The 27,100-nt window shown below is 41.6% G+C and overlaps 1 protein-coding gene and 2 long non-coding RNA genes across 4 annotated transcripts in view; 1 reads left to right on the forward strand and 2 right to left on the reverse strand.

Annotated features, from left to right (window-relative positions):
* LOC308597838 lies at positions 1 to 21,912 on the forward strand. The gene is made up of 4 exons (XR_014013182.1): positions 1 to 453; positions 748 to 1,348; positions 13,700 to 13,803; positions 18,283 to 21,912. It is a non-coding gene; the product is annotated as an uncharacterized lncRNA (long non-coding RNA).
* LOC308597905 lies at positions 2,171 to 7,989 on the reverse strand. Its single transcript, XR_014013273.1, has 2 exons — positions 7,952 to 7,989; positions 2,171 to 2,261 (listed from the first exon to the last, which is right to left on the reverse strand). It is a non-coding gene; the product is annotated as an uncharacterized lncRNA (long non-coding RNA).
* AP3S1 (adaptor related protein complex 3 subunit sigma 1) overlaps positions 17,410 to 27,100 on the reverse strand; it is a 24,679-nt gene continuing 14,988 nt past the window's right edge. Inside the window, exons 6-7 of one of the 2 annotated variants that reach the window (XM_081213932.1) lie at positions 26,146 to 26,187; positions 17,724 to 17,958 (exon numbers count right to left, since the gene is read on the reverse strand). In XM_081213932.1, the coding sequence (XP_081070058.1) occupies positions 26,152 to 26,187 (36 nt within the window). In that variant the 3' untranslated portion in view covers positions 17,724 to 17,958; positions 26,146 to 26,151. Of the gene's footprint in view, positions 17,959 to 26,145; positions 26,188 to 27,100 lie in introns of both variants that reach the window. The other variant, XM_081213931.1, reaches the window with a different exon arrangement.

Below are 27,100 nucleotides of genomic sequence, written 5' to 3' on the forward strand. Positions count from 1 at the left end.
GCTTTGCATCCTCCGAGACTCCTCTTGCAGCCCAGAGCCCATACTGGAAGCTCCAGCTGGAGGGGCTTTTTGCACATTCCTCCTCTGATGCAGCTTGGAAATCGGGCAGGGGAGGTTGAGGGGGGAGTAGGACACTCCCTCAGCCCTTGCTTTAGATGTTCAGGCCCCTTTAAGGTAGGGACACAGCTCTTTTCTTTCTCCCTAATTATGTTTCCAAACAACACATGTTGGGGACTCCTGTCCTGGGCTGTGTAAAGTGGGTTTGATGCGTCCCAGGTGTGCACCCTTTTCGGTTTCATCAGCAGGACCTTGTACTCATCCACATAAATGACAGTCTGCACTTTCCCCCGTTTAAGTTTAATGTTCCCGATCCGTGGATAATGTGGTGAAGGGAAATACAACAATATAAAATGATATGTTGCCCAGCTGAAGGTACTGAAGTGCATTGTGTAGGTGAGTTTGTTTGTTTGTTTGTTTGTTTACTCATAACATTTTTGTTGGATGCCATCTATCTAACTCTCTTCCCATTGACGAGGTGCTCATCAGTGGGCGGCTGACTGGGCCAAGCAACACAAGGCTTTGGGTTTTTTAACCTGCTGTTTTGTATAAGTCTGGTGTATTGGAATAATTGAGAAGAGTTGCCATATGCCCTCTTTTTCCAGGACACCTTTTCGTGGGTAGAGTCGTCATAGCAATCCATAGTTAAAAGTAAAAGTCGGCAACTGTGTCCTCTTTGTTTCTCTTCAGAATATGGCAGCCCTGTCCATCTTCAGATATCTCAAGGGCTGTCACACAGAGGATGGTGCAAGCTTGTTTTTTGGGCTAAGACCCGAACCAATGGGTTCAAGTTACAAGAAAGGATATTCTCACTTAACATCAAGAAGAAGAGCTGTTTGACAGTGGAAAAGACTCTCGCGAAAGATGGTGCACTCTCCTGCCTTGGTTTTAAGCAGAGATTGGGTGGCCATCTGTCATGTATAATTTAGCTGAGATTCCTGCATTGAAGAGCGTTGGACTAGATGACACTTGGGGTCCCTTCCAACTCTACAATTCTATGAAAAACAATTGGCCATGCATGCAGATAAACAAATACCTGTGCACATGCCCACAATGGACATCTGGTTTCCTGAACTCAGGAGACAGTGGGGAAGTACAAACTGAGGGGAGGCAACAACAACAACCCACAGTGAAATACATTCCATTAAGGACTGCCCATGAGTGTGGATGGAAAACATTGAGATAAGAGTCTAAAGTGCTCATGTGTGGATGAATGCGCACAAAAGCACACTTGGAAAAATAAGATCTGTAGCTACCCATGTGTGCATTGGCACTCGATGCAATCTTGAAGGTAGGTGGTCCATGCAGTGCTTAAGACCACTGAATATACATACAGAAGCGAAGGAACTAAATCGCCAGTCCCAGTTTGTGACATGTGCACCTGTGCCATACATGTGATGCAAAACATGTTTCGGTAATGCACCTGTGATAACAGTTTTGTGTATCCATGTAAAGAACTTTTGGATATAAAAATCTATAAAGAAGCACTCTCCTTACAAACAGAGACATAAAGCACACAGTGTAAAATCCAGAAATATTGCAATGCTTGGGGGTGTGGAGGGACCTTTAGTCAGACAAGGGATTTTAGATTATCCTAGCAATGCAAAATCATTTACGCTTTTGGAGCTGATTTCCCCCCCCCCACCCTTTCAACCCCAAGAATGCAAATGTTTATGTCTCATTCTCCTAAGTATAAAGCTAGTAAATGTTAATATGAGAAAACAGAGGGTCAGTTTACATAAACAAGAGTTCATAAAAATGTGTACAATGTGGTGCCCGGATGATACAAATAGCCTGTATTTATGGGAGCACTGAGCTAAATCCACTTCTGAGACCCTGACCACTGCTTGTTCACCGCCTATCTGCTCAACCCTACTGTTTTGAAGACATCTGGAAAACAATTTAAATTCATGCAGGAATGCAGAACTCAAGAAAACGTTAGCATTCGTTTTGTTAAATACTAGTTTACATTATCATATCCTGGTTTAGTTCTACTAGACAGCCTCCATCTGCTTCTTATATAAAGGACACCAGTTGCTGCATATCGCCTTACATCTCAGTCATCACCATATTGATTATGATAGAAAAGATGCATATACAAAAAAACCCCAAACCCTGAGCATGCATTGTGTTTATTTGCTGTCCTTCTTGAACCACAAACAACTTTTCCATTCCTCCGTCACCCTAAGCACAGTTTTGAAATCCTGTTGAGTAAAAAAAAAAAAGACATTACAAGAGGACTACTGTTCAAGGATGGCCATAAACTGTACTGCTGTGTATCTGAGTAAAAATAATGGCTTGACCACAGGTAGCTCTGTAAAATAGGGGTAGCCAACATAGTGCCATCCAGATGTTATGAACTACAGTGCCCATGATGAGAGCGCCCAGAGGTTGGGGTTGAAAGCTCCCTTAGAAACCCACTGAATGCTACATGTCGGCCAAATGAGCCTCAAAATTCCTCCCATTTCCAGGCTCAGTCAGGGATCAGATACGTCTGGCACTTGCAAACTCATAACAATGTTCATCTTAAAAATACGGTAACATATGCCATCATGCTGTGTGTGTTTATGCAAAGAGCGCTGCGAATTGGCATGGAAATGGGGGTGGTCTGTGTGCAAGGGGGAGCTGAGAAAGAGGAGGAGCGAGAGAAAAAGAGGTAAAGGTGAAAATGGTGTGCAAATAAGCATACAAAAAAGGAGAGAGAAGGAGGCATAGGAATGGGGTTGAAAACAAAAGCAGGGGCATGAGGGAATCTGAAGAATAGGAGGGGTGGTGACTTCATAATTGGCCAGAGGGTGAAAAGGGTGTCTAGCAGCTGCAGTGTGTGGGAGGAGGAAGACGCAGGAGTGGTTGCATAAAAGCAGGGAGAAAGACCCGAAGGTGCAAAGCAGGACTGCAGAACAGAAGAGAGAAGTAGCTTCAGATATGAAGTTGGGGAGCTGAAAAGCAAGCTTAGAAGTTGAATGGGGTTAGGAAGGCAAGTTCTAAGGAGTTAAATGTTGGGAGTTGGCAAACTGAGTGAGCAAGGCGCAGCCAAGTGCAACAAAATTGAACAGTTTGGAATACTCCTGTTTAGTGTTACAACAACAACAACAACAATTTATTATTTATACCCCGCCCTTCTGGCTAGGTTTCCCCAGCCACTCTGGACAGCTTCCAACAAAATATTAAAAATACAATAAAACATCAAACATTAAAAACTTCCCTAAACAGAACTGCCTTCGGATGTCTTCTAAAAGTCAGATAGTGGTTTATTTCCTGGACATCTTATGGGAAGGTGTTCCACAGGGCGGGCGCCACTACCAAGAAGGCCCTTTGCCCGGTTCCCTGTAACCTCACTTCTTGCAGTGAGGGAACCGCCAGAAGGCCCTTGGTGCTAGACTTCAGTATCCAGGCAGAACGATGTGAGTGGAGATGCTCCTTCAGGTATACTGGGCCTTGGCCGTTTAGGGCGTTAAAGGTCTGCACCAACACTTTGAATTGTGCTTGGAAACGTACTGGGAGCCAATGAAGGTCTTTCAGAACCGGTGTTATATGGTCTCGGCGGCCATTCCCAGTCACCAGTCTAGCTGCTGCATTGTGGATGAGTCAGCTGTGTCCTCTTAAATACTCAATTTTATTCCTCCTCCCACTTGGTTTTGCATTTCTTCTCCCCAACACTCAGTCTGCATTTCACAAACACCGAGTATACTCGGTCCTCTTTAAAATGTTTTGGAATTTCCTTTAGAATATCATGTTCTCTTTTGTACTTCGGGAAACCTCAGAGTGCTGCTAATTCATTCCTCTTGTTTGTCAGCGGTGCCATTTTGGCTACATAAGCATCAGCTCCAAACAGTGCATCCTTTTTTTTCCAAAGGAAAGTTGCTCACACTCACATTATAAGTTTTGTTGCCCTTTTCCAGCTTTCCAGCTGTGCGGTATCATTCTGAAGTGCAGCAATACTGTTACAGTGCTCCAGATGTGGTCATACCATAGATTTGTATGAGGGTACTATGATATTACCAGTTTTGTTTTTTATTCATTTCTAATGATCCCATAAGCCATAATTTAGCTATTTTACAGCTGTTGCATCAAGCTCTCCCCTATTACCCCATGATCTCAGTCACCACCAGTTTTGACCCTATTAGTAATTACGGAGTCAGGAAGTTTTGCCCTAGTGTGTATTGCTTCCTTACATTGAACTACAGATGCTATTTTAATCCCCATTCACCCAGTTTGGAGGGATCATTTTGGGTCCCCTCCCAATCACTTGAATAATTTGTTGTCATCAGCAAACTTGACCATCTCACTGCTCACTTCTAACTCCAGAGAATCTATGAACAAGTTTAAAAGTATTGCATTTTTTACATGTCAATTCAGAAAAGTTTCCTGGAGGCAACAGGCTTATAGAATCATGATCCAGACAAATAGTTTGTATCTCACCACAACATGTGGTTGCATATCAACTGTGAACAGAACTGGCCAGAAATCTATAGTCTTTGTTCCAGGGCCCATTCCTGGCAGAACATCCAGCCTTCGTCATCTTGAGGCTTGAGACGGACAGCAAGCTGGATAGCACTGACTGTTGCTTAATCATTTGGTAGAGGCTCCGTTTGTTTCACTTGAAGATGTTTAATTCTTGATGTGATGTAAAGAGTGGGATGCACTTTCTGCATTTTAACATTTTGCAAACAATTTAACATTGTCTCACAAACACCTCCATTTTCCTCTATGGATCTGTGGCCCGTTTGAATGGACAGTTGTTGTTTTTTTGAGATTTTGGAATGGGATCAAATAAATACACATCCAATCCAGCAGTCCATACTGTGTCATCTTCAGCAGTAGTGCCCACCTGAATTACAGGATGCACAATTGCAGGGCTATCTTAGTACAGACAGAATGATTGCTTCCAGACAACCTGTTTATCAAGCATTAATTCTGATTTGTTTGCAGGGAAGTTAGATCAGTCAAGCAAGTGTAAATCTGTACCTTCCAGTACATTTTTTTACATCACTTTCCTTCTTGTAAGAATATGGTCTTTCGGGAAAGTGGGCTTGTTGCACAAGACCAAATCAGCTTTAATTATGCAGCCAAAATTTGCCGATATGTACTTGAATCCCACAGTCTGGAAGCACAATATGAAAGCAGACCATGTTTTACCTTCTAATCGAGGTAGAATTTATAGTATCTGCACAGGCATAGGCAAACTCGCCCTCCAGATGTTTTGGGACTACAATTCCCATCATCCCTGACCACTGGTCCTGTTAGCTAGGGATCATGGGAGTTGTAGTCCCAAAACATCTGGAGGGCTGAGTTTGCCTATACCTGATCTACACATAGAGGTTCAGATACCTGGTTAGAAAATGTACCTGTGCTATCACACACTGGGGGGAAATAGTAGGAAATTATTATTTCCATCTTCCCTTAGGGTATCCGGCTGCCCAAGTACATTTAGCTGTTCAGTTTGTGGTTGTTAATATTACACACAACAGCAAATCATAACAGAAAAAGTAATTCTTGTCAGTTCCTTTTTTCAAGACTGCCATAGCTGTACTTGTACAAGCCAGATAATCTCTAGAATCAGTAACACTACAGGAGTTCTTGTATGTATTCAGTAAAGAATGCATTCATTATACCAAGGTGGGGAACATTTTTGACCCAGTGGTCCAGATCTTTTATCTTCCACCATCCATGGGCTTTTACAGGTGGCCATCTGCCTACCAACCATCTGACATCATTATGATGTCACTGATAGGCAGGCAGGTGATCCTGAACATCTGTAAATGCTGACCCACACAGTGGCAGGGAGTTCTGTTTTGAGTGGAGAATTCAGTCCTGCTCTCTGCAGGGGCTTGCTTCACCAACACATCCTCTGCGGGGAACGCGCTGATAAATCAGCACAGCTGCCCATCACCTGGCACCACCCAATGATACCAGCTGATTGACAGACGGGTGTGGCTTTGAAGAAGTGACCTCAGGCTCCAAATAGTACTCCCTGGCAGGCCAAGGTTGTACCAGGGGTTAGAGATTCCCCATCTCTGAGTTATGCAGCAGAGAGCTCAAGCATAATTGCATTTGTTTTTACTAAAACATATTTTATGGGAATCATCTCTCAACTTTGAAACCAGTTCTGTATTAATAGGAACAGCTTATAAGCCTCAGAGCAGTCATTTAAAGTTATGACATGCAAAGCCACGACTTAGAAGTGCCAAGACTTTTGTTTTGCGGTTATCATTGGCATGACTTTACACTTAGTTTGTGCTATTTATCTCAAATGCTTTCCCCAATTCATCAAAGTTGTTAAACATAAAAATACAGCATAGATGCTAAAACCAGGCTCAGCTACTGATACGTACTGTTGCACAGCCTTAAGCCTGCCTTTGTCTGACTATAGGACTTTGGAAGTGCAACAAAATATTGTAAAGTGGCTAGAAGTCTAAAAGAAACCCTTTTAGATCAAATCTGATGGTTATTAGTATTCAGAGAATGCACAAGGATAATGAAAATATGGCACACATCGGCTCTTCTAGGGTCAATTCAGTTTCCAGCTTCATCCACCATTAAAGGAGGAATTGAGCCTGCTCTCTTCTCCTGCACCCATTCCCTCCTCTTCCTGTCACATAGACATCTTCACAAAGATCCTGATTTGTTTAAACCAGCTTCCAATTGTGTTTTGATGTTGTGCGAGTTTAAAGTCAGTTGCAATTCCACTTCTGCCTTACTGTGGTTACTGAGTAGGACTGGGAGCAGCCCCAAATAGATTATCTGCACACCATCTATTTCTCACAAATAATTGTCTTGTTTACCGGTTGAGCATTTTATTTCATCGTGCCAAGAGACTAGAAATACAGTATATTTCTTATACACAGATTCTGCAGGAGTGGCAAAAAGTGAAATGTATCACAAAAATCAGAATTCTGTAGCTCACTTATGTTCCTGGAAGTGAGGCTGGCAGGGGTAATTATTTAAGGAAAATATTAAGGCAGATTTGGCTTGTTCTGATTGTTTTTCTGTTGAAATAACTTTTCCCCTCACTTTTGCTACTCTGATGGCTACTCACAGGGAGTCTCCGTCTTAGAATGAAGATGAATGACTTATGAATCATGCGAAGGACTCTGTCCCCAAGGACCTGTGGGGAAGGAAAGTTCTTAGATAACAATGAGTAAGCCTGCTGTGACATTGTTGTAGTAAGATGGCTTCAGCGAATGGGGATTGATGGCATAATTGTATTTTGATAATTTACAGTGCAGATGATGCTCATCTGCTTAGACCTGAGAGAAGGCTGCTGGCTTGCATTTCAGCTTCTTTTCTGCACACCCGTCCCATGCTTCCCTGCTGTTCTTAGGTCGTTTTTCTCAAGAAGCCCCATATCATCTCACTTCTCGGATCTGCTGCCACCAGATTTGTTAAAAGTATTAATGTTGATGATGCAAATCCCTCTGTTACCTCCATTTCCATTTTTTTATTTTTATAAACCATTGGTGGGCGGGCGGAGAGCGGTTAAGGGAAACAATTTTCTAGATTCAGTAACTGCAGAGTAAATTCTGCATGAGCTATGTAGTTCAGGATGAGCAGAGTTAAATCTTAACTAATGAATCAACAGTCCTCCTTTCTTTGGTTTGAATTAAAAGCACATGATAAAAAGAAATAGGCAGATGCTTGTGATCTTGCCAGGCTTATTTTTCCAGCTGGAAGTGTGCTGTTCCAGCTATGATTATTTGCAGATGAATATTCAGAAATGCATTATTTCTATTTTTAAGGGATTGTCAAGGCGGTGAACTGAGCCATTGTGGATTGTCTTGTTTATATTCTATTTAGGAGAACTTTGCTACGGAACTGCATAAAACAATTTCAAAATACACCAACTCCAAAATTGCAGCGTTTCCTGCAACACTTAAATGCTTCATGTACTCACCTGTAAGGCAGCCTTTAATGCAGATGGAAAACAACCTGAAATTAATGGACAATATTAGCCCACTGAAATTCATAGGCAGTATTAGCAGGTCTCCCTTTCATGGATCACTGCCTTGCCGTGGTGAAGGGGCTTGAATAACTCAGAGAAGCTATGAGCTATGCCGTGCTGGGCCACCCAAGATGGACAGGTCATAGTGGAGAGTTTTGACCAAACGTGATCCACCTGGAGGAGGAACCAGCAAGCCACTCTAGTATCCCTGCCAAGAAAACTCCATGGACAAAGACAACAGGCATATAAAAGTTATGATGCTGGAAGATGAGCCCCTCAGGTCGGAAGGCGTCCAACATGCTACTGAGGAAGAGCGGAGGACAAGTACAAGTAGATTCAGAGCTGATGAAGCGGCTGGGCCAAAGCCGAAAGGACGCTCAGTTGCGGATATGCCTGGAAGCGAAAGGAAAGTCCAATGCTGTAAAGAAAAATACAGTGGTGCCTCGCAAGACGAAATTAATTCGTTCCGCAAGTCTCTTCGTCTTGCGGTTTTTTCGTCTTGCGATGCACGGTTTCCCATAGGAATGCATTGAAAATCAATTAATGCGTTCCTAGGGAAACCGCCTTCAGACCAGGTCCGCGGACAGTCTGTCCCCGGACCTCTTCTGAAGGCTGGGGGGGGGACAAGGGCTTTTCTTCCCACCCCCAGCATTTTAAAAAACCCTGGGACAGCGGAGGACTTCTCCGCTGTCCGGGGCGATCTTAAAATGCTGGCGGGCGGCATTTTAAAATCGCCCCGGACAGCGGAGGACTTCTCCGCTGTCCGGGGCGATTTAAAAGCCCCTGGGAAGGCAGGCAGGGGGGACAAAGACTTTCGCCCCCTGCCCGCCTTCAGAAGGTGTTCCCGCCCCCCGCCCCACTTCGGAACAGCTTTCCGAAGTGGGGCGGCTGGGGCAGGTGTCCCCGCCCCCCCGCCGCACTTCGGAACAGCTTTCCGAAGTGGGGCGGCTGGGGCAGGTGTCCCCGCCCCCCCTCCCCACTTCGCAACAGCTTTCCGAAGTGGGGCGGCTGGGGCAGGTGTCCCCGCCCCCCCGCCCCACTTCGGAACAGCTTTCCGAAGTGGGGCGGCTGGGGCGGGTGTCCCCGCCCCCCCTCCCCACTTCGGAACAGCTTTCCGAAGTGGGGCGGCTGGGGCAGGTGTCGCCGCCCCCCCTTCGGAACAGCGTTTTAAAATGCTGGGGGTCGGGAGCGAAGCGCTGCCGACCCCCAGCATTTTAAAACCTTCCCGGGACACGGGGAGATTTTAAAATGCTGGGGGTCGGCAGCGCTTCGCTCCCGACCCCCAGCATTTTAAAACCTTCCCGGGACACGGGGAGATTTTAAAATGCTGGGGGTCGGCAGCGCTTCGCTCCCGACCCCCAGCATTTTAAAACCTCCCCGGGACACGGGGAGATTTTAAAATGCTGGGGTTCGGCAGCGCTTCGCTCCCGACCCCCAGCATTTTAAAACCTCCCCGGGACACGGGGAGATTTTAAAATGCTGGGGGTCGGCAGCGCTTCGCTCCCGACCCCCAGCATTTTAAAATCTCCCCGGGACAGAGACTTCTCTGCTGTCCCTTGGAGATTTTAAAATGCTGGGGGTCGGCAGCGAACGCTTCGCTCCCGCCCGCCAGCATTTTAAGATCGCCCGGGGCAGGCGGGGGGGGGAAGGCAGGCGGGGGGAGCAAAGACTTTTGCCCCCCGCCGGCCTTCAGAAGAGGTCCTCTTCTGAAGGCCGGCTGTGGGCGAAAGTCTTTGCTCCCGACCGCCAGCATTTCCCTATGGGCTTTCGTCTTGCGATGCAAGCCCATAGGGAAATTCGTCTTGCGAAGCGCCTCCAAAACAGAAAACCCTTTCGTCTTGCGGGTTTTCCGTCTTGCGAGGCATTCGTCTTGCGGGGTACCACTGTATTGCATAGGAACCTGGAATGTAAGAACCATGAACCTTGGTAAGTTGGATGTGGTCAAAAATGAGATGGCAAGAATAATTATTGACATCCTGGGCATCAGTGAACTAAAATGGACGGGAATGGGCGAATTCAGTTCGGATGACCATCACATCTACTACTGTGGGCAAGAATCCCGTAAAAGAAATGGAGTGGCCCTCATAGTCAACAAAAGAGTGGCGAAAACTGTACTGGGATGCAATCTCAAAAATGATAGAATGATCTTGATATGAATCCAAGGCAGACCTTTTAACATCACAGTAATCCAAGTTTATGCACCAACCACTGGTGCTGAAGAAACTGAAATTGAGCAGTTCTATAAAGACTTACAACACCTTATAGAAATGACACCAAAGAAGGATGTTCTTCTCATTATAGGGGATTGGAATGCTAAAGTAGGGAGTCAAGAGATAAAAGGAACAACTGGCAAGTTTGGCCTTGGAGTTCAAAACGAAGCAGGGCAAAGGCTAATAGAGTTCTGCCAAGAGAACAAGCTGGTCATCACAAACACTCTTTCCCAACAACACAAGAGACGACTCTACGCATGGACATCACCAGATGGGCAGCATCGAAACCAAATTGATTATATTCTCTGCAGCCAAAGATGGAGAATCTCTATACAGTCATCAAAAACAAGACCTGGAGCTGACTGTGGCTCAGATCATCAGCTTCTTATAGCAAAATTCAAGCTTAAACTGAAGAAAGTAGAAAAAACCACTGGGCCGGTAAGATACAATCTAAGTCAAATCCCTTATGAATACACAGTGGAAGTGAGAAACAGGTTTAAGAATTTAGATTTGGTGGACAGAGTGCCTGAAGAACTATGGATGGAGGCTCGTAACATTATACAAGAGGTAGCAACTAAAACCATCCCAATGAAAAGGAAATGCAAGAAAGCAAAGTGGCTGTCCAACGAGGCCTTACAAATAGTGGGGGAGAGAAGGCAAGCAAAATGCGAGGGAGATAGTGAAAGATACAGGAAATTGAATGCAGAGTTCCAAAAAATAGCAAGGAGAGACAAGAAGGCCTTCTTAAACAAGCAATGCAAAGAAATAGAGGAAAACAATAGAATGGGAAAAACCAGAGATCTGTTCAAGAAAACTGGAGATATGAAAGGAACATTTCGTACAAAGATTACCATAATAAAAGACAAAAGTGGAAAGGACCTAACAGAAGCAGAAGACATCAAGAAGAGGTGGCAAGAATACACAGAGGAACTATACCAGAAAGAAATGGATGTCTCGTACACCCCAGGTAGTGTGGTTGCTGACCTTGAGCCAGTCATCCTGGAGAGTGAAGTCAAATGGGCCTTAGAAAGCATTGCTAATAACAAGGCCAGTGGAAGTGATGGTATTCCAGCTGAACTATTTAAAATTTTAAAAGATGATGCTGTTAAGGTACTACACTCAATATGCCAGCAAATTTGGAAAACTCAGCAGTGGCCAGAGGATTGGAGAAGATCAGTCTACATCCTAATCCCAAAGAAGGGAAGTGCCAAAGAATGCTCCAACTACCGCACAATTGCACTCATTTCACACGCTAGCAAGATTATGCTTAAAATTCTCCAAGGCAGGCTTAAGCAGTATGTGGACCGAGAACTCCCAGAAGTGCAAGCTGGATTTAGAAGAGGCAGAGGAACCAGAGACCAAATTGTAAACATGCGCTGGATTATGGAGAAAGCTAGAGAGTTCCAGAAAGACATCTACTTCTGAGTGAGAGCTGGACCATAAAGAAGGCTGATCGCCGAAGAATTGATGCTTTTGAATTATGGTGCTGGAAGAGACTCTTGAGAGTCCCATGGACTGCAAGAAGATCAAATCCCTCCATTCTTAAGGAAATCAGCCCTGAGTGGTCACTGGAAGGACAGATCGTGAAGCTGAGGCTCCAATACTTTGGCCACCTCATGAGAAGAGAAGACTCCCTGGAAAAGACCCTGATGCTGGGAAATATGGAGGGCACAAGGAGAAGGGGACGACAGAGGACGAGATGGTTGGACAGTGTTCTCGAAGCTACAAACATGAGTCTGACCAAACTGCAGGAGGTAGTGGAAGATAGGAGTGCCTGGCGTGCTCTGGTCCATGGGGTCACGAAGAGTCGGACACGACTAAACGATTAGCAGGTCTAGTCAGTGGCTCTACTGAGTAGATTCTACTCTCAGAAGAACTTGGTTGGATACAACCCAGTCTAAATAAGTCTTGTTGGTTATACCCATCGGATTCTAGCTTAACCCCTTTTGGAATCTGCTAGCACATTCTTATCTTTACGAGAACCTTCAGGTGTCTGAAGATATCTGCCATGTAACAGAATTTTGCAGCCAACAAGAAGTTCTTGAAGCACATAGTTCCGCTCAAGATAATCAAACTTAACCTCTAATCTAATGCAAACAGATTGTTCTATCATTTGCAAATAGCAGGTAAGACTGTGCTTTCCATAACCAAAAGGCAAGCACGTATGATGTTTCAAAAAATGTCCGAAACCCACAATATTAGGATACGAATGAGAGCCAGTGTGGTGTAGTGGTTAAGAGCGGTAGTCACGTAATCTGGGAAACCGGGTTCGCGTCTCCACTCCTCCACATGCAGCTGCTGGGTGACCTTGGGCCAGTCACACTTCTCTGAAGTCTCTCAGTCCCACTCACCTCACAGAGTGTTTGTTGTGGGGGAGGAAGGGAAAGGAGAATGTTAGCCGCTTTGAGACTCCTGAAGGGGAGTGAAAGGCGGGATATCAAATCCAAACTCTTCTTCTTCTTCTTCTTCATTTGCAAATAATGTAGAAGCAACCTTTCAGTTTTCTGTATTGCAGTCATTAACCTATGACTCATAGGAAATCCAAGAGCTGTATGCATGTTTGGCACCCTTTTTGAATGCAAAGAAATGGAAATGAAAACACACTGAACTACTTTGAAGTATATTATTTGTTGCGTTTGCAAAGTAAAGGAAGGACTGGACCCTGATTAATAACAAGACACGAGGCTTTGACCAGCAAGGCTCTCGGAGAAAAGTGTGTCTAATCGTGTCTCTCTGTGCTTGTCCGGATGCCGCAGCCCCCTGGCCCAAGCCGTTTTTATTCACAAAAGAACTTTTTACAGAGTGTTCGTAAGAACCAATCAGATTTCTTCTGAGCATTTCCACAAACCCACGTGGGGACAAGTTAAGCTATAAACACTAGTTATCCATGCATACTTTTGGGGTAAATGAATGAATACTACAAAGGAGCGAATACAGCAACCCCGGAGGTCATAAACAAGCAATACATATGGTAAGGAGGATAGCCAGGAGGATAGCAAATCAGTATCACCTTCATGTGAGATCTGTTTCCTGGCCCTAAGATTAACATCCTAAGATTATATATAAGAAAACGACATCAAAGAACTTGCCTACTATCTTTATGGCCCAGGAAACCTGCCTGGCGAAGCAACTGCTGTGTACGTGACGTGAGGAGAGAGAAATGGGCAGTAGAGTCAAAAGGGCATCAAAAGGGCATGAATGTAGAATCTTATGGGATTTAATCAGAAATTATTGTCAATATATCAAACCCAGTCAACACAATGTCTTCATCGTGGACACGATGGCTTGATGTATATTTTATAATTCCTCATGGTAATCCCATCTGACCCCTACAATTATTCAATTATTTTTTAACCTTTTCTAACCCTATTAAAAAAAAACACAGAATAAAGCCAATTGTTACAAGTTTCTTTGTGCACATTGTGCAAATGTTTTAGTGCATCCCAAGAAGCCAGGACCCGACGCTAGAGATTTTCTCTATTTTTTCCAGACACACTGGAGCTTAGCCCTGGCATGAAAAACAGGTCTGGAGTGGAGCAGCAACTCAGAGGAAATCCTATTTATACAGGCACAGCATAAAGTTGGCTTCCACAGGTACATTTTGCATCTTCATTGGATTATATGTCATCACCTCTCTGTACATTAAGAGAGTAAAGCTGTTTTTTAAAAAGACATGCTGAAACATTTAAATGTATGCCATGTTAGAATTATATAGAATTTTCATATCATGGATAAGCTAGAATATCAATTAATTTTAAGGTTCACATAGCCTCCAAGAATCCCCTACATCCCAGTTCCTATAGTTGGCTCTAGTTCAATAGTTCAACTTAGCCCATCTTCTTAGCTTGCAAATAATTTGAATTTTTAATAATCTCAATGCAGTTATTGGGGAAGGGAACAGAAAACCCCATGGACAGCATAAATCTGAATTTAGCTTGAGGAATGATTAAGTAATTCTGCATTCCTTTTTCCCCCAAGAGATGGGGAAGCAAAGATGTGAAAGAAGCCCTTAAGGAGCTTTGAAAACAAGAAGAGCAATCTTAACCATGGTGTATATAGTAAAAGGAAACCAAACAAAGATTGACGATATTGTGTATCTGTTTTTCTAGCTAGGCTTGAGATTATGGCCACCCACTTAGTGATTATAGAGTTTATGAAAATCTTAACAGAAATGGTTAGGGACAAGGCAGGAAGCAATTAGTACACTGAATAAGAAGTGGTCAGTGAAATGTTCCGGCAACAGCCTAGAAAACAGAATAGAGAAGCCACCCAATATGAGATGTCGGAACACATTTGTAGGGGATGTACGCAAACTGCTCCATAGAACATCAAGTTTATCTGGTTTCAGGCCCAGTTTTGGAACAGAAACCGCCTTGGTTGCCATGATAGATGACCTTTGCAAGAAAGGGTCTGGGAGAGTACAATCCTATCTCATTCACCTTCCTATAGCTCAATCACAGCTGCAGGGATATCCTGGATTTTTCTGCTTTCTATGGGCAGCTCTCTCTACTGCTGTAGAGAAAAGGAAGGACTGAAGTGGGGGGGGGTGAAAACTGTGTAATAGTAAAGGTAAAGGTACCCCTGACAGTTAAGTCCAGTCGTGGATGACTCTGGGGTTGCGGTGCTTATCTCGCTCTATAGGCCGAGGGAGCCGCCGTTTGTCCACAGTTTCCAGGTCATGTGGCCAGCATGACTAAGCCGCTTCTTGCAAACCAGAGCAGCGCACAGAAATGCTGTTTACCTTCCCACTGGAGCAGTACCTATTCATCTACTTGCACTTCGATGTGCTTTCGAACTGCTAGGTGGGCAGGAGCTGGGACCCAACAACGGGAGCTCACCTGGTCGCAGGGATTCGAACCGCTGACCTTCTGATCAGTCACTTCTTTCATTCAAGCCTTGATAGCTCCTCTCCCCCAATTCCTGTGGCTTGCCCCTGTACGCCCTGCTTTTATTGTTTTGCAAAAGAATGAAGACCAACATCTTTGCTGAATTAGAGAATGCTAGTGTAATGAAGTCAGAAAGCACCCCATGCCTTCAGAGTATTTTTAATTAACATTAAGTATGAACAAGACTTAAAACTATTCTGTTTTTTTTTAAAAAAAGATACGTTGTGCCAGCTACAAAGCCAGGTTCCTGCATTTAAACCAAAAACCATATTTGCAGGGTTCCTATTCTTTCAGAATCAGCTCATCAATAAACTTTAACTGGTCTTTATCTACATTTAGACCCCAGGACTACATTTATGAAACTGAGGACAGCAGCCGACATATGCTTAAAGCTTTTACAACAGTTTTATTTCTGTCTGTCAGTGTTTTTTGGGCTTGGTGGTAGAACCTCTTTGGACAAGGCAGAAGTGAACAGAGAGCAGATATGTTCCCTCACTAACTCTTCTGGGCCTCATAATAAACTTTGATATCCTCCTGGATCTCTGAAGTTGGCACTGGTTGTCTTCAGTACCCAGCTTTGGGTCAGCCTTATCTGTCCCAGGTTCCCAAAACCCAAGCTCACTGCCTTCCTAAGTGCTTAGCCATTTTAAGTATTACCCACATGCAGCCTAGCAATAGGAAGGGTACTTTTATTTTTCACCCCAAAATACACACGTTCAAGAATTCTCCAAGTTTACCTCCCCCTAACCCTTCCATAGTGACCTTTCTAGTCAACATTGTGCCTTCAATGTGTTTGTAGACTTAACTCCCATAGCCCTAGCCATTATGGTCCATTGTCAGAAATATGGGAGTAGTATCTGGCAATATCTGGAGGATCCACATAGGATACCCCAGAGAACAAAGTTGCCTGTGTATTCCCTTACACCAGAGAGCTCAAACAATGTTATTGATGAGTTATGTCATCTGAGAAAACTGGGACAACTGAGAACCATTTTTTTTTCCCTACAGAAAGTTTTAAAATAACTGAAAATTAGAAGACAGTGTCTTTTGGAACATGTTCACTTGAAATTAGGTCCCTTTCATCCATGAATTAAAAAACAACCACCAGCTTTACAAACATATTATAAAGCCTTCCATCGCATGGAAAGGCTTGTTTCCAGACCCAATTAGTTTCCAGATATACAAGTGTAACTGTTTTCCTTCCAGTTCTATTCAGACGTGTGCTCAACAATAATTTTCATACTTCAAAACTAATCACCTTGCTCCCAATGCAGATTGTTATTCTGATATGCCTGCAATATTTCAGCTGCATACCCCAAAATACATGTGCTCCTTCATTAAATTGTTCCATTATTTGTTGTGGAAAATCTATCTGAAAACAATGCCTTGTGTACTCAAATCCTCAAAATCTCTCATGCAACCTATTGCTCAATACCAATTATCTAAGTGAGCTTATGGTGCTAGAGAGAATATGTTTGCTTACATGGGTGCGGAAAGAAAAAGGCAAGAGCTTTCATTAGGTCCTTGCATGCAATAAAAATCCAGCCAAGAAGCTTTATTTGAAACAGGCTCAGAGAACTCTGAATTTTAAGAATCTTAAGCTTCTTTCCAAATAAGTATGTTTGTCACTTTTCAGTTTGGCTAACCAGATACAAAAGCTATTTAGTTTTTTTTAAAAATCCCAACCCTTAATGCGTCTATAGTTATTTCATTTTAAGTAAAAAATTATGAAAAGGAGGTTCCAGAGTCCTATTAAATGTCAAGCTCCAGGGTGTTTTCCTTTACTGTTCTCTGTTACTTAAAAGTTCTCTGGCTGCCAGTGTAAGGGATGTTGCACTAGTGTAAAGGCAAGAATAATGATTGTACAGTTTGAATGATTGTACAGTGCAGCAGCTGTGCTAGTGAAAGCTTGTGCAACAGGAAGTATCGGGGCTACAGCAATCTGTTACGCAGCCAGCCACAAGAACCATGCTGGCTTCCTGTGCCTCCTCTCGTGTAAGACATTTTGCTACTGCAACTAGTATACTACTAAGGAACTTTAATTTAGCACTACACTGAATTCCTCCCTACACTTCACAATTGCAAATGGTTTATGATCCAATTTTAATGCAGTTTGATATTATGTGCTGTTATTACTGTAGGAACCCAGATTCTGCAACAGAACTTCTACACTCAATTGAAGTCAGGATTTCTGACTGAAAACTAGCATATCGGTGGTCAGAGTTCATCTCAAGTGACATATACACTAGACTTTAAGGTTAATACAGTATGGAACAGTCATTTATTGCTATCCACAAAGGTAACAAACAAATGATTGCAGTCCACATAGTTATGACTTTATTTAAAAAGCAAGAGAAGAGACAGCTGAATTGCTTTCATGCAACATTTAAATCAGGATCTTAAATAACTTGAAGGAATGTATACAGGACTGCTGTACTAATTACAGAGCTTAGTCTATACAAAAAAAACATGTCATACAAAGTAAATAAACAGTTTGAATTATTTTTCCAGAACATTATATGCTTGCTTTAGATGGGCACAGGAATTTTATTTGGAAATCACAAACCACCCACTCTCTTTAAATTCACTAAGCAAAGCACAATCAACTTCACATAATTTTATAAAGGATTTCTACAGGGTAACATGACCTTTTATTTAAACAGCAAAACAGTGGTTTGGTAAACATTTGCGATCAACTTCTATTTCTTCTTCATTTTTACCTGGAGTGCACAATTTATTTAAAAGAGGGAAGGTTTGGCACTTTTATACTGATGTCACCAATATTTATATTTCTTGGGATCTCTGGAAGATTCATATTCTTTACAGCTGACACAGCCCGGGCTGGGGCTCCTGCTAAACCAGCCTGTATACAGAAGAAAAAGATATCACTAAGATGGCGCACATTACACTCAGTCGCATACCACAAGGATGACTTTATTACCATAAATAATTATATACAGACACCAAGACTCGAGATTAGAAAAACCAGATGGTATTTTGGATTGGAATGAAATGGACTACTCTGAAGTATTTAACGAGAAAAAAAGCAGTTCACACAAACTCCAAAACATGGTTAACACGTGCAATGGCAACTTGATGGAAAAATTAATGTAGAGTCTGTAAAACAACCAGATTGAGGTTAATAAAAGTTAAAGCTCATGCTGTCTTTGATTTTTACTGTTTCCAGGCATTGCAGCACGCAACCTGCACCAGTGTTCTGACACCTTCAGTTGGTGACCAGTCTTGATAATCACCCATTTTTTATTGATTTGTTATACCTCTAATATGTTTATTTCTCTTATGGCTTTAGCGTTTAATCAAATGCTGAAAACTAAAATCATATGCAAAAAATATGAAGAATCTTTACACTGATTTTATATCTAATCATTCATTTAGTAGGACTGAATAATGAATGACCTCTATATCTTTTTTCCATTCCACCTCACTTCAAAGGCTATGGGGACGTTCCAAGAATGAAATCCAAAACACTTACAAAACAAGAGCCTCCCTGCTACATGGCTGTTGATCCTTCAAAAGAACATAGGCTTACACTAAATAATTGATTTTGGCAACTCAGATGCTAAATATAAACATGACTAGTCCCTCCCATCCCTGACTTATTGGGTCTTCACTTTCCATTTGTAAGGTTTAGAGAAAAATGCTTCTGAGCCAAGACATCTGAGTTTAACATAATTTATCTATGAAGGAAAAATCCCTGTGTTCAGAATTATTATCCACACAGAAGACAAGTAGTTACAACCGATCTTTAAACAAATACAGTAAGGATTAAAACTAAGCAACTATGTTCAGGATAGATTGACAACATAAAGGTTGCCGCTCCAATGTGTGCAAAAGTTGTCTGTATGATTCAGAGGTTACTACTACCTGTAGCCTGCCTTCTTGCAAAATATGCAAGAAATCCTCTCCATTTCTAGAAACGTATTATATACACTTTACCCACCCTGTTTAAGGGATGCAGATTTTGGAAGCTTTGCTAATATATCTGCATAGCTCCCCCAACTGCATCTTGGTATTTCAAACTAGTAAATTCAAGAGCAAGCCAGGGTTATGGAGGACTGCCAGTTACTTCAAAGAAAACTGTTAAATATTCAAATCACTATTGTGGTGCATTGTTCTTTAAGAGAAATGTACAAAATGTTTGCCAGCACAGATGAATGAATTTAATTAACCAAGATGTTTATGGCTTGCAGTCCTGCTTTACAAGGCTAGGCTTAGCTCTTACATACTTTGATTCACAAATGAACATTAATAGTCACATAAATTTGCCTAACTACGTTCTTAATTTTAAGGTTCCACACTCCCTTGAAGTTAATCCAGGGTAGAAAACAATTCCTCTGGCAGAAAACCTTCCGGGCTCACACCAAGCTGTTCTGTGACAAAGTACAGGCAAGCCAGTATACTTCTTGCCTGGAAGGTTGGCTTAATATTTTGCTTCATATACTAGTCTACTGCATTCTTCCTTTAGACATGGAGAAGCTACTTACTGCACAAGCACCCTTAGTCAAGGGCTTTTGCTAGGTGCCATGGGGGCCATGAAAGAAACTTTGCCTATGTTAATTTAAATGTATAATTGCTTCTGGGATACTAAGATGGTGAGTAACTGGGGTCTCAGCAGCATTACAGTGTCCCTAGCTGTGCTATAAGCATTTTGTTTAAGGGTTCAGGCTTCCCCTGGCCTTCCTTAAAGGTAAAGGGACCCCTGACCATTAGGTCCAGTCGTGGCCGACTCTGGGGTTGCGATGCTCATCTCGCTTTATTGGCCAAGGGAGCCGGCGTCCAGCTTCCGGGCCATGTGGCCAGCATGAATAAGCCGCTTCTGGCAAACCAGAGCAGCGCACGGAAATGCCGTTTACCTTCCTGCTGGAGCGGTACCTATTTATCTACTTGCACTTTGACGTGCTTTCGAACTGCTAGGTGGGCAGGAGCAGGGACCGAGCAACGGAAGCTCACCCCGTTGCGGGGATTTGAACCGCTGACCTTCTGATCACCAAGTCCTAGGCACAGTGGTTTAACCCACAGTGTCACCAGACCTACCTAAAATACAGGGCTGCTGTGTTTTGTCTATTACAAGCATTTGTCCATATCAGAAGTTCACTACTTTCAAAAAGCTTGTTAAATGATCACCAGAACCATTATCCTCTTAATCCTCAATATTTCTAAATGCCCTTTAAGTATTTATACAATGGAACAAAAACTATTTCAAACCCCAGCAATCTTTTCACAAGGAAATATATCTGAAATGTGTTACAACCTACATGACATATGCCAACCAAGCATGCTTGAACACAAGCCCCACTGAGTTCTATGAGTCTTATTTCTGAGTATGCTTGGGATCAGAATGGCAGCAAAGGGGAAAAAAATCCACCTGTTTCATCTTCTGCCATTAAATTCTTCCTCCAAATCCAACTTATACCCCACTCCACTAAATACTCAATTTGGCAAAAATGTTTAGTCATTACTAGTATCCCTTGCAAAAATGCATGAAAGTCACATTGCACTGCCCAAATTTCAACAGGGATGGATACAGAGGAAGACAGCATTCCTAATCTAGTTAACCTTTAACTGACTGTCACCCAACAAAATCCAGTCAGTGCTTTTTTTAACAACTGACACTTCTGGTCTTCTCCTTCCCAACACACACTTTTAAGAGAAAGGGCTTAGCTTCCAAAATTAGGAAGCTTGAATCAGGATTTATATGTGGTTTTATTACAAAGATGCAAAAAAGGCAGAATAGTAATAAATGCTGAATTAATTGTTGAAAATACAATTAGGGCACCAAATTAGCAAAAAAAGAAATATAATACACCATAGGTATTTACTGCTAAGTTAAACTCTACCAAGTTAAATATCACTTACTCCCAAGTATGCATGCACAGCCTTAGAGCAGAAGATAACTTCACATAAAAGCTCCTGCAATTTTTCAAAGTTCCTTTCAACTGAATTGGGGGGAGGTTAGAAAGGCTAGATTTATTACACATGTTCACCTATTGAATCGGAATGTTTAAGACAGGTTAGCTGAAGCAGGTACCATATTGGAAAACCAGGACATACCCTTGTGAACTGGCCAGAACCCTGGAATCTGAATATAATCACATGAAAATATGCATAACTTCTGATAATCCCTCAAAATTCTTCCAGGTTTGTTTGTTTTTTGTTTGTTATGTATTTTGTATTCTCATTTTGTATTTTTCTGCTGTGAACCACATTGGGATCTTCAAATGAAGAGCAGAATACAAATTTATTTATTTATTTGTTTATTATTTATATCAAAAGCAGAAGAAATGTAGTGTGAACAGCCTCTCTGGCAATGTTTATTTGCTCACAAGTCCTAAATCTTGTGATAGCCTCATCTAATGGCTGATTAAGCCCTGGCAAACTCATGATTTTCCACCTCTAAATTGTCTAAATTAGATAACTGCTGTAACATGCATCCACTCACATGTTCTCAGCCTTGGGATTTCATGGAATCAAAAGTATGCAGATATGGCCTTAAGTAGTAATAATAATAATAATAATAATAATAATTATTATTATTATTATTATTTATACCCTGCCCATGTGGCTGGGTTTCCCCAGTCACTCTGGGCGGCTCCCAACAGAATTAAAAGCACAATAGAACATCAAACATTAAATGCTTCCCTAAACAGGGCTGCCTTCAGATGTCTTCCCGAAGATGTCTAAGACTGAAGATGCAGGAAACTTCAAACAGAGCAATTTTGCCTCCCAAAGTCTTGGGGACAAAGTGCCTATCAGCTGAAAGTCAGGAGTAGGCAGAGCTCAATGAGTGTTGTTGTTTTTTTTTAAAAAAAACCTATTTATTAGTGAGAGGAATGGGTTAAAAATTATAGGCATTCAAAGGCCAGGTGGAACAGCTGATTAAGTTCCAAGATCAGATGCCTAGGAAATGGCTTTGACTGTGAACATAACTTCTTAAGCAGCTTTTGTAAATTTGGGTTATACATTAGAGCTAGAATGAGCAGAGATGCTCACTGGATGTTTCGGTGCAGCACTTGATGGCATGATATCATTTGCAAGGTGGCACCATTTTTGTGCTCTGCCAGGCCTGCCAATGTCCATTACAAACACTGAACTCATCCCTTACCCTGGGAACTCCTTCATATCCAGCCAGTTAGTTGGACTGATTTAATGTGAATGACCTTGGCACCCCACTTCAAAGCAGCATACAAAAGAAAACACACATTTCTAGCTTTATGTTGGTTAACATGGCAGCTTTTTATTCCTTTTTTTATTCCTGTCAAACATTCCGGTATCCCTTCACCCTACTTTACTTTGAACAGAAAAAGAAAAAACTCTCTTTTAACCAACCTGAAACTGTTGTTATTAACCTCATAAAAACACTCTTCTACACCCAAAATAATAAAGTCATTTGGGAATGTCAGTATTCATGCATACCACGACTGGCTACCATCTATTAAAGACACCAACTTTGTTTTATATGATTTCCATAAACAGACCATAGGGGGGGAAATATGTACATTTTGGGTTATTCCCATCCATAAATGCTGGGCAGATGCCAGAACAGACAAGACAACATATTTACCCATACACCACTATAAGAGAAGAGGACCACGACCTTATATTTAATTTGGTGAATTGACATCTGCCAATTTAAACTAGAATGCTGGATTTAACATACATCACTTTAAGCATGGGATACAGGTCACACAGTACTTCTGAGACAATGTGAACAGTTTTGGAATAATGTTTATAAATACTTGGGTGCTTTACACATCAAATATTGGGAACGAATTACAGAAGATTGTGGCAAACATGCATTTCTTTTTGTGAGCCCATCCTGTTCACATAAGACAGATGGGATGGCGTCTGTCAAAGGAAAGGGACCTTAGGGAGAGACCTGTTTATTCATCTTACCTCCTAAACCCATTCCCGTCTTGCTCCTGGTATCAGAGCTGGAAAGGGAGTGGCTAGAGCAATGAAGGCAGATGAGGCACAAAGGAAGGATTCCGCGCCCTTCATCTGTGTGCTCCTTTTACTGCTAAGGACAGACTGTATATCCCGTCTACACATTTATGTTTAAGCGTTTCCACAGAGTTTCAGAAGTACAGTATGAACTTACAGACAGCTCAAATTGCAACTAACCAGGCAACACATTCCCCCAGCTGCTTTATAATCTCAAATTAAATGAGCACACAGCAGTTTGGCATTTCAGTTCTTCGTCAAAAGCCACTGGATAGACACAGAAGTTAAAATACTGGCTTGTGGCTATAAACTGAGCACGGTAAAAAGGCTGAGGTGACACAATTAAGTACACTCACCCAGTTCACACAACTAGGAAAGCCATTTCCCTTTCAGCAGAAAATATAGAACTTTCAGGACACTATTTAGTAATATGGAAGTTGTGCATTTTTTTCATCTTTTGTAGCACATTACATGCGTTTAATTAACATCAAAAGTGTGTAACAATGATCACTTTAAATCTGTATTATCCCCAGAATAGGAAGATTCTATCAGCTACCTTCCAAGACTTCCTTGGAAGACATATGGACAGGTTAGCGTCCCAAGAGCTTGTGCTCATTATAAAAGGGGAGTCCTTTTATATGCACCTTTCTTGGAAGTGACTCCTCCCACATGTTTGAAACTTGGATATCACAGCTGCTGGTGTTCTGCATTAACCCTTCTTCCCAGAACAAGTATGATTCAAAGCAGCAGGGTTATGAATAGGATGGAAGGATGCACTACAGAATATAAAAGAATGGTCATGTTCTCTTCTCATGAGGTTAAATAAATGAACAGAATTAGAGAAAAAACAAAATGAAGTCTGCAAGTATATCAAAATGCCAAACAGATAGAAGACTTAGACATACTCTTGGAAATTTCAAGCACTTGGATCACAGCGATAGTAATGGATGGGCATGGTTTTTTAAAAATTTTGTTTGTTTGTCATCTCCTTTAAAAATTGCCAGACCCAAAAATAAAAAACAGAACATATACAAGCAGAAAGTAAAATAGAGCAATACTACATAAAAAGAAAACACACACTAATTAAAACCGCTTTTCTTAATTGTAGAATTTTTGTGTGGTTTGGGGGAATTAAATCAAACTGAACTGGCTGGATTACTTATTATCTAAATTATGCTTTACAATATACAAAATTCTTCCATGATTTTGGTCACTTTTAGGTTGAATCCTGTCCAATATAGCCACTTTAAGCCATTGTTCCCACCCACAGTTTAACTGAATGAAGACACATTTAGCTACTTATAACATTTTAAAATTAGCTAAGAACCAGTTCTATAGAGAATTTTCATCTTCTAAAACAATTAGAACAAATATCTGAAGTTTCCTTTCAAATATAATAATGGTACAAGTAAGATATTATAATAGGATTTTACTTGTAACCAACAGGGTCAAGGGTCCGCCTGACATTTAGCGTATACAGAACTATGATTGCAGCTTTTTTCCTTCTCTTATAAAGTCTACCCAGAAATATCTCCCTCCTGAAGCTTATTGTGTGCAGTTTTCCCTTTTTGTGGAAGTTATTTCAATTCACTGAGTTCTAAAAAGAAGATTCTCATCATTTGTACATTATTACTCTGACTGGTTTTTAATTTCCACAAGTTTTGACTGCTTGAAATTTCTTTTAAATTTTTAGTTCTCAAAATCATAAGACTCATAGAATTGCAGAGTTGGAAGGGACCTCAAGGGTCATCTAGTCCAACCCCCTGCAATGCAGGAATCATAGAATATCTCTATGTAAATTAAAATAGTACAAATTAGTTGCACTATGTTTGCAATATGTACCATTACAGCTCAGTTCAACTGGCAGTGGGGCTATTTATTTAATTCATGCATCCATCCACAATACAGCGTGGGGTTGATTTCTGTTTCCTGAATCTCAGCTACCTTTTAAAAACACACACTTCTAAGATTCTTTTTTGGCATTAGCTTGAAAATACACAAGCAGCTAATCTTGAAAGCTTCATCTGGTAGCATTTCATCTCTAGCACTATTTCCTCACAAGTTAGAAATGGAAAATTCCTTCCCTGGAGCATCACACTTACTTAAGAAGAACATTCTGACCATGGACTGTGGCTTACCCACCTCCTTCCTGCTGCAGCCCCCTAAATGTCATTCTCAAGGGTCAGACAACCCTCTAGGATAGTTCTCAATGCCACATGATGGCAGAAATCCAAGTTGCTATCTGCAAGTGTGAGCAGAAGCTCCACTAAATTCAAACCCTACCCTTGGGATTATCCATGCTTCCACACCAATAGAGTTTATTCTGCAAAACTTAAAATATTCAATTTGTATTACTGCATGTGTAATTGGGGATCAATAGTCCTTGCAAACTTTTTTAAAGCAATTGGAAGTGGTTTATGAGATGATGTGCTGCTACTCTGTCTCCTTTCCAGAGTATGAAGTCCTTGTGGCATTCTCCATGTTTAAGTGTTACATCACCAGTGATGTTAATTACTGTATAACTGAGGATAGCCAGGGTTCCTCTTTATCCAGAATTTTAAATCAGCCCGGAACCTTAGTTTCAGATTCTCATTCAGCAGAAAGCCTAAACAGCCTTACTTAACAGCTGACCTAAGAGTTATGTTATGGTTAATCCAGATGGTAAAACCCATGCTCCAGAAGGAACAACTGGGAGCAGAGAAGAGGAAACACACAACCCTGATTTCTGCTTCTGATTGCGTAAGCAATTAGAAGCATTACATTTGCACTAGCACAATCAGATTGCTTTGTAATGTGAGCATACAAATAATAAAGCTACATTAAGAAAAAATTATAAATTCTAAAGTTGAACACTAATGAAAGGGGAAAGTAAAAATAAAAATATATGAAGTCAATGACAATCTAGTAAATACACTACAGGCAATAAAAGATGAGGGAAACTAGCACAAAAAGTAGGCTACAAAGACTAATATGGGTTTATCAACACATAATTTTTGAGTCTGGCCTAATTTAGTTATTGCCTTTGACATCATTTTGCTTTCCCTTTATTTTATAGAAGCACATTTTTTTTTCTGAAAATTGGCAATACCTGGATCTACCTGTCCTGTCTGGGAGACTGAAAGATAAAGGTCTGTAAAGAGAAGAATGGAAAGAACTAGAAAAGATCAGGTGGTTTGGAAAAAATGAGGAGTGACTTAAACGACCAAATTTACACCCAGCTGAACACTGCAAGTACACAAGTATCCCAGTTTTTATATAGGACACCTTCCATGTCACTGATAGTGCCTGACAAATCCTTATCCTAAACTCTCTTACCAAAGGCTTCAATGAAGTCTTACTAACTCTTGGAGTGAATGGCACGACTTCTGCTTCTGTGAACAGGTATCAGAAACTAACAGCTAAAATTGTTTATAGCTTGCAAAGAGAGAAGCAGAAGGTGCTGTTGTTCCGCATCCTGCCCTACAAATTCAGCTGACAAACATTATCATGTTTTTAAAAATCATTGATTTCCAAGGCAATAATGCACCCATTTACTCTTGAACAGCCTTATTCACTTGTAACAAAACCATCCGGGGGAAATGGGCAATGCAGTGGAGGCTAAACTGTTTAAAAGCTGAACAAACTTGACACTGCTTTGGATTGTCTTCCAAGTTCTGTGCTAGGAAGATTAAATCTACAGCTTCCGGAACCAATTCTGTTCACTTTTGTAAAATGAGCTTTGTACACCAATTGAGATAAACAAATAGGTGAACTAATGACTTGGATCCAAAGAGCCACATGCAGTGCTCTGAGCACACGCCAGGGCTTTCCCTTCCGCCTATCCCCACGGCAACTCATGCTTCCTGAAAATGCACCCAAGGGTCAGAGGACATGGGGTGCTGGTGCTGAGAGGAATCAGACACACACACACACACACACACACACACACACACACACACCCTGCACACAAGCAGAAGGGGCACTTTGGATCAAAGCAAATATTTTGGATTCCTTGAAGTAGGAGTTGATATGTTAACAGGCAGATCTTCAAAATAATATACCAG

This window comes from Podarcis bocagei (genome assembly GCF_964188305.1).
Source record: "Podarcis bocagei genome assembly, chromosome: 11".
NCBI lineage: Eukaryota > Metazoa > Chordata > Lepidosauria > Squamata > Lacertidae > Podarcis > Podarcis bocagei.